General features: G+C 38.4%; 1 protein-coding gene across 2 annotated transcripts in view; it reads left to right on the top strand.

Annotated features, from left to right (window-relative positions):
* Positions 1-14,849, top strand: part of JAG2 (jagged canonical Notch ligand 2) — a 68,540-nt gene extending 53,691 nt beyond the window's left edge. For both annotated transcript variants that reach the window (XM_050974815.1, XM_050974816.1), the window contains 11 exons: positions 627-740; positions 1,118-1,231; positions 2,172-2,288; positions 2,947-2,974; positions 3,834-3,919; positions 6,094-6,207; positions 6,404-6,519; positions 7,728-7,973; positions 8,413-8,544; positions 9,568-9,724; positions 12,539-14,849. In XM_050974815.1, the coding sequence (XP_050830772.1) occupies positions 627-740; positions 1,118-1,231; positions 2,172-2,288; positions 2,947-2,974; positions 3,834-3,919; positions 6,094-6,207; positions 6,404-6,519; positions 7,728-7,973; positions 8,413-8,544; positions 9,568-9,724; positions 12,539-13,011 (1,697 nt within the window). In that variant the 3' untranslated portion in view covers positions 13,012-14,849. The remainder of the gene's footprint in view (positions 1-626; positions 741-1,117; positions 1,232-2,171; positions 2,289-2,946; positions 2,975-3,833; positions 3,920-6,093; positions 6,208-6,403; positions 6,520-7,727; positions 7,974-8,412; positions 8,545-9,567; positions 9,725-12,538) is intronic.
* The last annotated feature ends 280 nt before the right edge of the window (positions 14,850-15,129 follow it).

The raw sequence follows: 15,129 nt of genomic DNA, 5'->3' as shown, positions 1-15,129 counted from the left end.
TGCATCAATTAAGATGAGAAATACATTGTGAGCAGCTTTTGGCAGCTATTGCTATCAGAAGAGCCTTTTGTGTGGTCTAGATGAAGTTTGTTCTGGAATAGTTATGTTCCCCCTATTAAAACATTTGTCTCAAGTGAAAGGAGCTTTCTCTAAAATCCATAATTGTGTAAGTATGTTTAATGTGTGCACATACCTATGTATGTGGTTAAGCCACCTCTAATGGCTGTAAATCTGTATTTTAAAACAGAACAGAACAAGGGAGCCTTAACTGTCTCTCTCATCTCCCAGGATGCCTTCTGCTGGGGCTCCTTTTCAGGGCATTGTGGTCCCTACTAGAAAGCTCTTTCTGAAGTTCAGAATATAGCTGTTTGTAAAAACAAAGCTACTTTGGTGCTTTTCTGGGAAGTCATACTGAATGCTCCTTCTAAGCTGTCAAAGTCATAATTCATGTTGTTCTGTATTAAATCAGGGTATTTTCCTTGCTTGTATAAAGATAACCTCATAATAACAAGGATTGCTATCTTCCTAGGTAGTACAAAATGTATTTTCTTTATAAAGAGATTTTTTTCTCTTTTCTCATGGCCTTGGCTGGGCTGGATCATCTAACTTGAATACCTTTTTTTTAGATTTCAATGACTGTTCTCCTAACCCATGTCACAACGGTGGCCGATGCATTGACTTGGTAAATGACTTCTATTGTGAGTGCAAGAATGACTGGAAAGGCAAAACTTGTCACTCACGTAAGTGTTCCTTGCTTTGATCTTTAGAGTACCCAAAGATTTATTTTCTTCTCGTGGGACTGGAGTTCCTGAAATTTAAAATAAAACAATCACAGTGAAAAAAAAATAGGTGCACTTTCTGTACCCCTTCCAGTTTCCCAGTCAAAAAATGGAACATTTAAAAAATGTACTCCTTCATGTAGTGAAACAGTTTCGTGAGACATGTCCTTAGATTCCATTCTTTGGGCTGTTTATTGTAATACAGCAAGTGGAACAATATGTTTCTGATGCTGGTGCATTTAAATACAAAGTCTGTTTAATTTTGTGATTAAAAAGTACCTTTTTCTAACATTCAGCAAGACCAATGGAAATTAAAACTGCTTTGTTGTGGTGTGTAGGTGAATACCAGTGTGATGCAAACACTTGCAGTAATGGTGGGACATGCTATGATGATGGAGATACATTCCGCTGCTCATGTCCTCCAGAGTGGATAGGAAGTACTTGCAACACTGGTAAGCTTTTAAAGTTGTCTACACATGAAGCTAGAAGAAGCAGAGAAAGGTTTAAATCAACTGTTTAGTAAACAGGCACACTGTTCTGGCTGGCCCCTTCAAACCTGTTCCAGTTGGGTGGTGACTAAAATTTAAATAATTTCTTCCACTCACCTGACATGATACTGATTTTTAGGAAGATGTTCTCCTCTGGCTTATATTGCCTTTTCTATAGCTTCTCTCCTTAGCAGTTTTCTAAAATCTGGACTTGTGTAGTGACTTTTCTATTGGTCTTTAGAGGCCCTGTGTAAAGATTTTCCTGGGAATTTAAGTCTCCTGCTTGGCTTGCAGAGTCACAAGGCTTGTGATCCATGAGGTGCATGAGCAGGCATAGCTAGGAAAAATGAAATTAGGAGGTTCTTTATGGGGGATTTGCAGAGTTAATGCCTGCTGTAGGGAACTACTTGATTTTGGTTTTTTTCCCTTTGGAGACTGAATGTAGTATCTGTGGTGTATCTTTCTGAAAATGAAACTTCCATTACGATCAGGAAGTTGAATGAAGATAATTTAGTAGAGTTTTTCTAGTTTTTAGATATAAAAAGCAGCTTTTAACCAAAACCTGAGCTTTAAATACTTGTAATTTATTGCAAAGAACGCCTCATGGCCTGGGTAACTCGCTGCCAAAGTAATAATTTAGCAGTACTTGAAGAATGCTGACAGAAATGGGGCAGAAAGGAGTTATTCTTTTTAATAAAATTTCATGGTTCAGTTAAACAATTGAATTGTGACCATGGTGAAGATGGGTGACAGACTGCCATGTGATTACTTCTGGAGGTTTTTTTGATATTTTGTAAGTTTTAACTGTTGACTTAAATGCTGTTTAGGATTGTGACACTGACATACCCAGATGATAGGTACTCTTTGTTTTCTGGGCTAACAGACACTTTTTCTGTTTTCAAAGCTAAAAACAGCAGCTGTATTCTGAACCCTTGCATGAATGGTGGAACGTGTGTTGGCAGCGGGGATTCCTTCTCGTGCATCTGCAAGGAAGGATGGGAAGGACGCACATGCACACAGAGTAAGGCTTTTCTCTTTCTTCCCCTGCATCCCCCTGGGATATTGGGAGTGTCTGGCAGAGAGCTGTTAACTGAAACAAACCAAGTTTATGGGGTTCATGTGCCAAAATATCTGAATCATTCAGAGTGGGAGGTAGGTAAAGAAGATGATGCTCGAGTAATGAATGAAGAGTTTGTCGTGCTGCTTTTTGCATCCAGTCTCTGCCAAGATAAGACTCTCGGCTTTCTATAAAAATACAATTTTGGAAACGTGTGCAGAACAGAAAAAATGCTCACAGAAATAATAATTTTAATAATGAAGAGTATCTGGAAGGCAAGCAGTAGTGTCTAAGCTGTTTTCTCTGAGTATAGCAGTTAACTACTTTGACATACCAAGACACTGAATTGGCTAGGTGGAGTAAAGCCTGCAACCTTGATTTTTATTTTTCCCCCAAGGTGTATCTTTGGGAGTGAGAGGGAAATTCTAAATTTAAGTTCTGTTTTTATGCTGCCTACTGTTGATATATATGGTAACTGAATTTTTTTTTCAAGTGTGGAAGAAAACATTCAGTACTGTATATTTCTTTACTTATCAAATATAGTGACTTCTGAACTCTAGTGTTTATATTTTAGAAAATAAATTGTGCCACTATTTACACTAGCCAATATTCTTTTTTCTAGACACCAATGACTGCAACCCTCACCCATGGTAAGTACACAAACTCCAGTCCTGTACCTACTGTGAAAATACAAGTGAGCACAGTAATATGGATTTACATTACAGATTGGAACTAATTTTATTCTAAAATAATTGAAGCCAGCCTCTGTAAAGTATCTTATAACCATTTTTTTTTTGTTGTGCTACATTTCTTGACGGCACCAAAGACCACAAAACAATCGAGTAGATTTATGTATGAACAAATAAAATATTTTAGTGTAGTCTCCATGGTGGAACTGACCAGTAAATTACAGTGATGTGAAGTGAATCACATATGATAACATTTGAAGCATTTGTAATTGGATAGAGTGAAAAATGAGAAATCAAAACCTGTTAGTTTACAGTAAATAATTTTAAATAATATAAAAATGTCCTGTTGGACTAACTATGGTATAATCATGTTTAAAAACAAAACTGAATTTTCGGGAGATAAAATGGGAATATTTTAAATACAGAAGCTGATATTTATGGTTGAAGAGGGAAAAAACTGATGTGGATGAAACAATCTGCCTTATCTTTCTCAGTTGTCCGCTCTGATGCCATCATCTGTGCTTCATGTATTAAAAAAAAAAACAAATTTAGAAAACCTTGGGCTTTCTTTGTATTCCCTTGAAAGTGCTGTTCTACCTCCTTAAATTCTGTGGATGTGCTTCCTCATGGGTCTGTAGGATGTTGTTGTTCAGCTGCTGACTTGCTAAGCAACCTTTATCTAGAATTATGCTTTTGCTCTTGATAGAAATAAATTGTCCCCCTAAAGAGCAGCAGAAGCTTTAATTAACAAAGCTTTAATTGACCTTTAATTTAATGAAGCAATGTAGATGGCTTGTTAAGCCCCCTTTTTTATTCACAGTTACAACGGAGGGATCTGTGTTGATGGAGTGAACTGGTTCCGATGTGAATGTGCCCCTGGCTTTGCTGGTCCTGACTGCAGAATCAGTAAGTACCTGCATGGTAAAGACCTGGATGGTTGGAAAGAACACCTGGTGACCCTTTTTACATTAGCTCAACTGAATTCCAAACAATAAAGCAGAAGCCACCTGTTAGCCAGGTATTGATACCTTGTAAATAATAGCAGGTTATGGTCTGTTACTCATTTCATTAAATGGCACTGAAATGAGTTGGCTTAAATCATGCTTAAAGACTTGATTGCTGGATTTTCTTGGATAATTCTGAGGTTTCTTGGGGGCTGGCTTCATAGAAGCTTAAGTTTTAAATATTTCTCTGTGGATAAATATCTTGTTGGTAAAGATGACATATATCTGAATGTGTTCCACTTAATGTAAGAAAGCAGAATGCACTGAGGCATTCCAAATGGAAACAAAAACACTGAGTGTAATGCTGGCACACAAATAACATAAGTATGATAAAGGTCTTTCAAAGCTAGGAAACAAACCTGTTACACTGCAATTATTCTGAATGGTAGAGGCCAAAAAGAAGGAGAAAAACAGACCCTAAAAGTATTTTGAAGTGTTGTGGAACAAGCTGGTGGGGGGGGTTTTGTTGTTTGGTTGGTTTTTTGCATTGTTTTGGTTTTGTCTTTTTAAAGGAATTTTACCATTTTGACTTGAATGGATAAATACCTTATTTTTACTTTCTGCTTTGGAAGATCAGACTTTGAATCTTCTGTAGCCTCAAGGCTAATGGGCTTGGTCCTTCCACTCCATCAGTATGGTGATGTGCTTTCAAGTTGAGACTTCATCCTCATTTTGGCACAGAGAAAACAAGCCAGCACCTCTGGTGGGAGGGCAGCAGTTGTGGAAGCATCAGCTTAGTGGTGTCTCAGTGCAAAACCAGGCATGGCAGATCACTGTGTGTCTAGATCTAGATACCCAGAAAGGGATATTGAATTCTCCATGCCTGCTCCTCTTCCCCTTAGGGCTAAGATGTCACAAATACAAATACTGTGCATTTGTAATGGAGCTGTAGATATTTTTTTACTTGTTTAGACTGGTATAGGTGGAAGGAGTAGCTCTGAAAAAAATGCCTTTTTTGGCTGATTCAGAAACAGAGTTAAATCACCTTTTTCAGCATACAGAGGCTGGAGAATCTTAAACCTGTATAGCATGAAGACAAGAGGAAAGAGTTGAAGTTTAGATCTTAGTGCACTTTTGAAGGAAGTTAAAATAGAACCAAAAGTCCTTCCATGTCTGTTGGATTGTTTTGCATTGCCTACAAGTGTAACAGTCTCACTACTGCCATTTTTTTGTTCATTTTCAAAGTTCTGTACTTTAAAATAAGCTGATACCATGTATCAGTCAAGAACTGATATTTAAACAGTTTTCTCTGGGGTTGGAAAGGGCATTCATACTCAATGGAAGAAAGCTTTCTAAAGATAGTTTGGAAGAGAGATGTTTCTGGTTGAAAATGAAGCAGTTGGTGCCTGTGGCTCACAACTTGATGAGCTGGTTTCTGTTGCATAAATCAGTATTGGTCACTTCCCCAGGATAACAAATGACACATTGCTGTCCATCTGAATGGACCATGCTTCCCTGCCTTTTTCCATTTGTTTCTGTGGCTAAGCCTCTGAATCTCTGAAGGGTTTTTTTTAAAGAGGCTTTATGCTAAGTATCTATGTATTAAATTAATCTACTCATGATTTCAAGATTATTAATGCTTGTTAAATGCATTACAAACTCAACTGTTACTCTTCTGCCTTTTGGTCACTTCTATTGCAGCAAGTCACTTCTTTGAGCATTGTTGAGCAAGATCATTGTTCAGCTCTTGCACTCTGATAACTTCATGAAAACACATGCTTTTGTGTGAAGCCTAAATGTCTGAGATTAGTGCCAGAACAGGATGTGGGACTTGTTCTGTAGCTGAATGTGGACAAGGCATTAACACCTTCAGCTGTCCAACACCTCTGCTCTGTGAGATGAGTCAGCATATGACTGCTGTTTTGATTACCAGAACTTCAATTAGGCTGCAATTATGAGAAATCTGTTACAGGGTATTGCTGAAATGGCAGAACTGTTTAATTACAAGATGAATTCTGTAGCCACACAGTCATTTGCTTTTAAAGAAAGTAGGTACTGTTAGATTACACCTCAGTAAATTATTAATTACCATGTCCTTTTTACTTCTCACTGAGTTTTTACCTATTTTCTATCCAGATATTGATGAATGCCAGTCTTCTCCTTGTGGGTATGGTGCCACCTGTATAGATGAAATAAATGGATACCGATGCACTTGTCCCCCTGGAAGAATTGGTCCTAGATGCCAAGAAGGTATTCTGATATCTGCTATCAACCTTTACCCAAAACACAACAGGGCACAATGTAGCCACTGTAAAGTTTATATACAGTAGTCTGATATATAAGGAACAGTAGCTAATATTTTTAATTTAAATTTGTATAGTGTTTATGCTATAACTTGAAGAGGTGAAGTGTCTGAATGTGCTTTTTGGTTTTTTGTTTCCTTTAGTGATTGGAATTGGAAAGCCTTGCTGGCTTAAAGGAATGACCTTTCCTCATGGCAGCCGGTGGGAACAGGAGTGCAACAGCTGCCACTGTTTGGATGGACGTATTGACTGCACCAAGGTAGGCATTTTTGCCTATTTTCTTAAATTCCTGTGGCTGAAACAAACTCATTGTTCTTCATACACAAGTTAGTCTTTGTCTCCTCTAAATTTCCTTTGTTTTTTTGTCTTTTTGGGTTTTTTTAAAGTGGCTTCCTGTAAAAGTAGCTATGGATTTTCTCTAATGCATAAGTTACTGTCCTGCTGTCAACCTGCTAGAACAGGCTCTCTAGACCACTTGTGGCAGAAAATAAAACATGAGTTGGAATAAAGGGTAACTAAATGACACTGCTGAAGCTTTGCAAACATAGTTTTAGAACTCCTAATTCTGTGAAATTGAGTGAGTTCCATAGGTGGAGGACATGAAGGAAGAAATTTTTTTGCTGGGTATTAACTGCCTTTTTGTATTGTTCTTCAGCTTTGAGTTGACAGCTTTCAACCTTTGTATATTTATTGTGGTCTAGATCCTGGTGGGTTTGTGACTGAGGAAAAGAAAGACCTAAATGCAGATTGAACATGTGCCTTTAACTCAACTCATCCATGTGTGGTATTAGGTTTCTTCCATGTGTAATGGAACCTTTGCACTTTCTTGCTGACAATTGTGCTTTAAGAAATCCCTAAGTTCCTAATAGCTGTACAGTACTATGTAGGATCTTAAAGGCTTTGTGGAATTGTGGAATATCTTGAGTTGGAAGGGATCCCCAAGGATCATCCAAGTCCAGTTCCTGGAATGGAGCTGTGTTTGGAAATTGCTGCACCCCAGTAATTTGTGGGTACCAGCAAACTGTTACCTTTTGGGAGCATGGTTGGAGTGGTTGTGCTTATCACCAATGTGCATCAGCTCTTAACAAACTCTGCATTCTCTGGCAGGGTCTCAGTTATGAATATCAAGGAAATTATTCTTTGTGGAGATACTACTCTTTCTATATTGTAGAAGCCTAGAGGATTAGATTAAAAAAACACTTAAATTTCTGTATAACTTGTTAAAGCGGGACAGATCTATAAACTTTAAGGAGATATGCCCAGTCAGTGGTTTCTCAGATTATCTTTGCACAGATTTTTACTCTTGTGTCTGTACTAAATGTCCTCATTTTGTGGAAGAGCAGAACCATCTGCTAATAGAACTACAGCAGTATTGAAGGCAGATATTTTTCTGTGTGAATTGTTTATTTGGATTTGATGCATGAGAGCAACTACCTGTAACAGTGCTTCATTCTTTTTAATTCCCAGGTGTGGTGTGGAAAAAAGCCTTGTCTGTTACACAAATACTGGGATAATTCCAACAACCAGTGTCCCATGGGTCAAGAATGTCAGGAGAAATATATGAAATGCATTCAGCCACCGTGCACAGACTGGGGAGAATGCAGTGCCTCTGAACCTCTGCCTATCAATATCAAGTGTCTGCCTAATTCTGGGTACCTGGACAATGACTGTGCTAGAATTACTTTAATTTTTAATGGAGACAAAGTCCCCCAGGTGAGAATGGAATTCTCAATGAGGTGTGGCAATATATTAGGGATCTATTCTATGTTACAGCATGCAAGATTAAGGTTTCTAGTATGACTCCTTGCTATTATTAGCGTGGAAATTTTATTGCTAAACTCCTGTTGCTTTTAATTGAGCTTTATCTAAAGGGTGTGGCATAATTTGGGTTTGTACTGAATATTCTATCTTCTTGAGTCTTGAAGAGCTATTTACATTTCAAGATGGGCTCAGACTGTATTAACATAATCATGCAAGCTCAGTTTTTTGCCCTTCATTCCAAAACCCTGTGCTTCACTTTTCTGCCCTTTCTTGCTCCCCTCTGTTCTGCCTTCATCAGCTCTTAGCAACTGCAAGAACTCTGAAGATACTTATTTTTACATGCTATTTTTTACTTGAACTAAAATGACACAATCTCCCTTGCTTCTAACAGGGCACTACAACAGAAAATATCTGTTCTGAAATCCGGTATTTACCAGCTACTAGGACTGTTTCTAGGGACAGAACTCTGATAATATTGTGTGATCCATCTTACTCCACAGAGAATGCAGTGGAAGTTGCTATTGTAAGTATGAGATGTGTGTGTATATATATATAAATATGTTTTCTTACTAGTTTTTGCTGGGGAAGAAGTTGTTCAAGCTTGTTTCACTTAAATGCAGGTGGACCAATCTGTGGCCTAGTCTTGTCTGCAAAGCAATTTTGTGATCTCACAATTTCCTACACTGCCAGAGAGCTGAAACTGCAGGTTTTGTTAATGACAGATGGCTACTACAAGCTCATGATAAATTACTCTAAAGACCAGTTCAGCCCAAATTAGTGAACAGGTGCCTACTTGTTCTGTCAGAAATCCTGGGCTCTTGACCTTCTCAGTAGGGAGATATGGTTGCAGCTGACTGGACTGTTCTTGTGAAGAGGTTTCTGCTGTGCATTTAGTGTATGGCTGCTTCGGGGATGTTCTTTAAACACAAGGTACTGAGTGAGAAGAGGAAGAAGGTGCAAGTCAAGTAGATGAAAGTAACTGTTGCCTTAATGAACTAAAGACTTATTTTAGATGCATTTACTGCTCAATCCCTCCATGCCTGTGTATACTATATGTATATAGCTTAGTTTTCAAGAAAGAGTTAATCTTCATGGTAAATGTTTATCCAGGCAGAAGCTGGACTGTATATCTCTGCTAGTTTTGTAACGAACATGCTGAGCCACGATGCAGGGAGCAAAGTGTATGGTATAAATAGAGCAGACTGTTATTAGTCCAAGCTTCTATCTAGATAATCCACATGTCTTGAACTGCTCCAAACTATGACTAAGTTTAGCTCATCAGTTTAAGTGGAAGTCACTGCCTATGCTTTGAGGTATGTTAAATTAACAAGTAGGTGTGCTACCCACCAAGTCTGACACTGCATCTGCAGTTTGGGTAGAGCCAGCCATGCTGTTGCTGTGGTAAGCTTTTAGAGAACTGTTTGTAGCTACTGTCAGGAAAATCCAACTGAGTGAACTCAATTAAGATGTTGCCGGATTTAAAAAGTGCACTTCCATGGTTAGGTGACTGCAATAACTTCTTGCTTTACCCCTCCACTCCCTTTAGTCCTTTGTCCCACACCGAGATGAACAAGATAACAGCCTCATTCAGAATGCTGCAAATACAATAGTCAATGCCATCACCAAGCGACAGAACAGCACGGTCATGCTGGCAGTAACTGAAGTCAAAGTCGAGACCATCGTTGTTGGGAATTCATCATCAGGTAAGGTTCCAGTGCATACCTCCTCTGGGGTGTGTTTTTTGTTCCCCTGCTGTCAGACTTCTCTTATCTTTCTGTACACATTGGATAAAATGATCCACTGGGTTGTGTTTTTAGTTGCTGTTACTAACTGAAGAGAAAGCGGCTTTGAGATCAAGATTCTGTGCTTGTGTGCTAGTTTAAACTTAACCTCATCCCTAAGATGATATGCCCAGACACTCTTGCCATGGTTTTGGCTCTGATTTCCAGTCCAAGCACATCTTTCATAAGATCAGTAGTTGTTGTGTGCAGTTCCAAGCCTGTCCGGTTCTCCTACATTAACCTTAAACCAGCCTCAGCCCTTGATGCTGCTGCACTGAGACTGTGAGGAAATGAAAATACAGGGAGAGAGAAGGTGTGGTGTGATACCAATCTCTTCTGAAGTGCTCACGTGCTATTTATTTACCTTAACAAGAGTTAAAGATGTCTAGTTTCTTCCAATACTTGGCCATTATGTAAAACTTAGCTCTCTTTTTCAACATGTGTTTCTCACTAGTGCACAGCTGGCTTGAAATGTAGCATTCATTCCTCTTTAAGAGGATATGGTGTGATTGGAGACCTTTATCTCCAAGAGCTGTGCCAAACTGAGTGAGTGGAGGTTTTGCATGCCTGTGTTCCTGCCTGGGGGAGGCAGGAGATGGGCTTGTGGAAGACCGCTGGTAGGCTCAAGTTCAACCAAGCCCCAGAGTGAAAATCTTACAATGGCTCTCCCAACTTTTTCCTAGACCTCCCCAACATAATCTTCTGGAAGATCTTCCATCCATAGTCTAAACAATTAGGAGATTGCCTGGTTCCACTTCCCTTGCATTTTCCTTCTAGGAAATGCCTTTCATCTGTTTAAAGTCTTGGCAAATGCACTGTTTCCTCAGCTCTCCTGAAGGAGTGTGCTTGTCTTAAACAGCAGTTGTGTAGGAGATAAGGATTTGAGCTGGAATTTGGGCATGCCTCAGCCCTCTGGATTTTCTGATTGCTTATTGAATTCTAGGGCTAAAGGGCTGCAGATTGCTTTGCCTCCCACCTCAATAAAATTTAAAGAGTCTCCCAAAGTAGTGAATAAATTTGGGTTCTCTTGCAAAATGGTTTCCAGACTCCCTGTTTTAATATGGATGCTCAGTACTGACCACTGGCCCTTAGCTCTTAAGTGGAGTTGTTATGAAGCAAACTGTAACCTGGTTTTGGATTTTGTTTTACTGCTGCCCCTTAATTGGTTGAGATGGGTGAAAACCTATCAGAAAATGTGCTTGAGAGCCCTATGTGTTGAAAATCTCATTTCTGTGGGGTGCTTAAGTGTCTAGGTGGAGCTGATAATTTAGATGCTTCATTGACTTTCTCTAGCTTTAAGAAAAAGTAGGATGAATTTGGAATCTGTATGCCAAAAATTCTGTATAAAGAACCTGTTACTAGGTGAACTTGGATCCATGGTCATATGATGAAATAATAGATGTGATAGCAGTGAGAATGCAAGCTTTGTATTCTAATCTTGGAGAAGCTGTTAGAAGAGCTCCTTTTTCTTTGAAGTATTTCTCCCATTCATGATTTAATGTTAGGTTGCTTATGAAAAATCAGGAGAGAATAGCAGTTACTCATGTGAGTGCAATCCTTCCCATAACTGTTAAAATAAAATTTTGAGATCCCTCGAGGCCAACCATGTTGGCAGTGTACTCACCTTCCTGTACCAAAAGGAAATGTTTGAGAATGTGTCACATTCCACATTAAAAATGTGCTCAGAAGGCACTTGAACATTGGAGGGAAGGACTGTGGTGTTGAAACATTGGTTGTTTTTGTGTAGTCATTTCCAGGTTATTCTGTAAGCAGATGTCGTAAAACTGCTGAGGGAATTTGTTTGGATCAGGCATTAGAGTGGTGGGTTGGCAGCATTTGTCTGCAGAGCTGTTGAACAATCCTGTTGCTCTCTATAAAAACAAAGCACATAATGTTGTTGCCCCTTACCATGTGTGAGTTTTTGCTTATCAAGAATAGAAAAAAGCTGTTATTCTCTCCTAGCTGTACAGCTCTTGAGGAAGGGGGGCAGAAGAAATCCAAATATACATAAAATTTCCAGAAATATTTTCCTAGAGAAATAATCTGTGTCTATGTGGGAGAACACTATAGTGAGATTTGGATTGAGAGAGTGGAGAAAAGCAATTGCCTCAACAACCATTGTTTGTTCATTGAGCAGTGAAGACTTTTCTCCCTAGGGCAAATATTCTGGTATTTCATCCTGAGGTAGAACAGGAACTTGCTGAAGAATTCATGACCAATTTGGTTACACAGCCCTAATCTGGATGTTTTTGGGGGTTATTGACATATAAATGTCTGTTGACACTGATGGTAAAGGACTGTTTTTTCTGATAATAAATGCAGGTGCAAGTGCCAGTGTTTCTAGGTGCACAGTACTCCATTGTCTGCCTCCTGCTAGGATAGGGTTTTCCTTAGAAGAAATTAGCATGATTACTCAGGTTTTCTTGGTCAACTTTGCATAGATGCTAGAGAGATGCTACTTAACAAAACCAGTTTTTCTGTTGAAGGGGACAGAAGATCTCAAATGAAGCTTTCCTCCCTCATCATTACTCACATAAAATTAAACTAGTAAAGAGCAGATCAAACGTACCTGGTGCATTTGGGCAGTTGGTATTGTGCTGTAAAAACATCTTCCTTTCTCCTCAAAATGGTTTGGGGGATCACCTGTCAAGTATGGATCCTTCTCTTGCAAATGTCCAGTGCTATATATCTTGTTCTGTTAACATGAGACTTTATTTCTTTCCATTTGCCCTCCAGATTATTTGGTTCCGATTCTTTGTGTGGTATTTAGCATTGTGTGGCTGACTTGTATCATCATCTGCGTGTGGTGGACTCGGAAGAGGAGAAAAGAGAGAGAGAGAAGCCGTCCTCCCAGAGAAGAGGGTGCCAATAACCAGTGGGCACCTTTAAATCCCATAAGAAATCCTATAGACAGATCTTACAGTAACAAAGACATTCGTTATGAATGCAAAAACTTCATATCTCCTCAAAAGAGAACTTGTGATGCAGTGGAGGAGTATGTAGAGTATGAGGAAGAGGAGGATGAAGAGGAGGAAAGAGATGAGGAAATGGACAAATTCCTCTCTCACAAACTCGCAAAGCCTTTACCTACAAAGGTGTCTGACACATCAGAGAGCAGTCCAGTAAAGAAATCCCACCAAATAGGCAAAATGGACAACAGATCTGTAAAAAATGTGAATGCATCAAACTTTGAAAGCAATAGAGACTAACCTGTATTTGGGATGTAGGCAGACTACTGCGCCTGCGCTTGCTGGGGAGGGGAAAAATTGACATCTCCACTTTGCATCAAGGACTAAATATATCTGGAGTCAAATGTTCATAGTTTCTTTATTTTGCGTAAAAAAAATAAATAAAAATAATAAATAAAATTTATTTTGTTTCTTTAGCCTTGTATAAATTATTCAATGACTGTCAGATGAAAAAAAATGAGTAATCTTTGATAGTTGCTATTTTTGTAAAGTTTACTTATAATACACTCGCTGTGTGGCAGAGGAGAGGTTGTATTTTCAATATGTGTAAAGTTTATTACAAAAGACTGTACACTGTTTACAGAATGTATTTCTTTTTATTACTTGCTCTAATTTAATGGTGGCTTTAAAACCTCCTGGTTGAGGAAATTGTATGAACTTTAAACTGCTTTCTTGACTTTGAATCTCTATTAATGGCAGCTCACTGCACTTGTTACGTTAGTAGCTTCTGTAAGATTTTTTCCAAATTTGCCTTACACACTTTTTAATAGGAACAAAAAAAAAAAATTATAGAGATCTTTCAACTGTGGTTTAAAAGTGGCCTTTTTATTTCTGTTGAATTACTTTAGAATTGCAGTATTGAAGCATGTGACAAGTGCCTTGAGATTAAACTTTTTCTATAGCAACTGTCAAAGACTGCCATATCAATATAGTAAAATTGTGAGAACTCTAGGTTCCCCAACTGACACAGTTTATTTTCTAATAGTGAAAGTGCTTTTTTGTAAATATGTACATATTAAATGAATCACTCTGTATATTTGATTTAATAAGTTAAATATTTTGGTCTTTTTTTTTTTACATGTCATTCCTTTTAATTTATGTTGCAGAAAAGGAGGTTCTATGGCAGTTTATAAGACTTTTTTTTGGTATTATGTCCAGATTAGAAAATGATGTTAATACAATCAATGTTAGGAATCTGTTGGTCATTTGTATTTACATAGGAGCATAACCACTTACATGTAAATAGATCCAGAAATGTTTGTTTATCCCCATATTCAGCCCATCTCAAGAACACTAACGGGTGCATCTACTGTACAGTACCAACATAGAGGCATTGTTTTTTCTTTTGTGAATATGTTAATTACATGTGGTATTACTTTTTTTGCGTTTAAATACAGGCCTAATGAAGGGAACAATATTTTCCTCAGTCTTGTTTCTGTTGTGCTTTATTCATCTTTCGCTCTTAAAGGAAAAAGGCTGGCAAGCTCAGAGGATGGGAGTACCTCAGTAGAAATGGTTAAATGTTATGGAAGGCTTATGTTTGTTTTTTGGGGTTTTTTTAAGGCTTTTATTATTGCTGTTAACTGGGCAGACTATAAGTTTATTTTTAATTACTGAAGAAGCATAACACTACATACACCTAGTTACCCTACCACTGAGAGGAACGGATGTCTGGGAGTGTAAACTCTGGCCCACAAACAATGTAAACACGAGTGTTTCAAAACCAGTTATTTTATACAGGAATGCAGGATTTGCTTTGCAGGATCATCTGTTTTAGTACATTTTTTTGACATGTTCTTAAAAAAAAAAAGCCTTTCAGGAAAGAAACTATTTATTAAAGCATTTTATAATGATGTTTGTTGTAACTTTTTTACTTGTGCTAAATATTCAAAACTTATTTTGATAACCTGGTTAGGAGTTAGTTTAGAAAAGGGTACTATCCTTCTCATGTTCCCCAGTATAATCCTGAGTATTTAAACCAAAAACACTTTTTTTCTGCTACTCTTGTAACTTTTTGTACTGTAATGCTGCTGTCTTCCATAATCTAATAAAATGATTCCCTCATTGTGTGTAAGATACTTCAGATTGTTGTTTGCTTTCTAAGCTCTTGGAGCTCAGATGTGACCAGGCTAAAGAGAGGAGGAGTAAAAGTCCAGGTTTAATTCCCAGTACTTCCCGTAACCCGAGCGTGCAGCACTGAGTTCCAGCACTTCCTGAGCTGCAGACAGCCTGTGCAGGAGGTGCTGTCCCCTGGGCCTTAGACACCCCTCCAGCTCTTTCTGCAGAGCACCAGGGCTGTGTTTAGCTGCCAGCAGCTGGAGTGGATGATCTCTGTGGGCACCATCCAGCTCGGGCTGT

The sequence above is a fragment of the Serinus canaria genome, chromosome 5 (assembly GCF_022539315.1).
Source record: "Serinus canaria isolate serCan28SL12 chromosome 5, serCan2020, whole genome shotgun sequence".
Classification (NCBI taxonomy): Eukaryota; Metazoa; Chordata; class Aves; order Passeriformes; family Fringillidae; genus Serinus; species Serinus canaria.
This window is presented reverse-complemented; position numbering and strand designations above follow the sequence as displayed.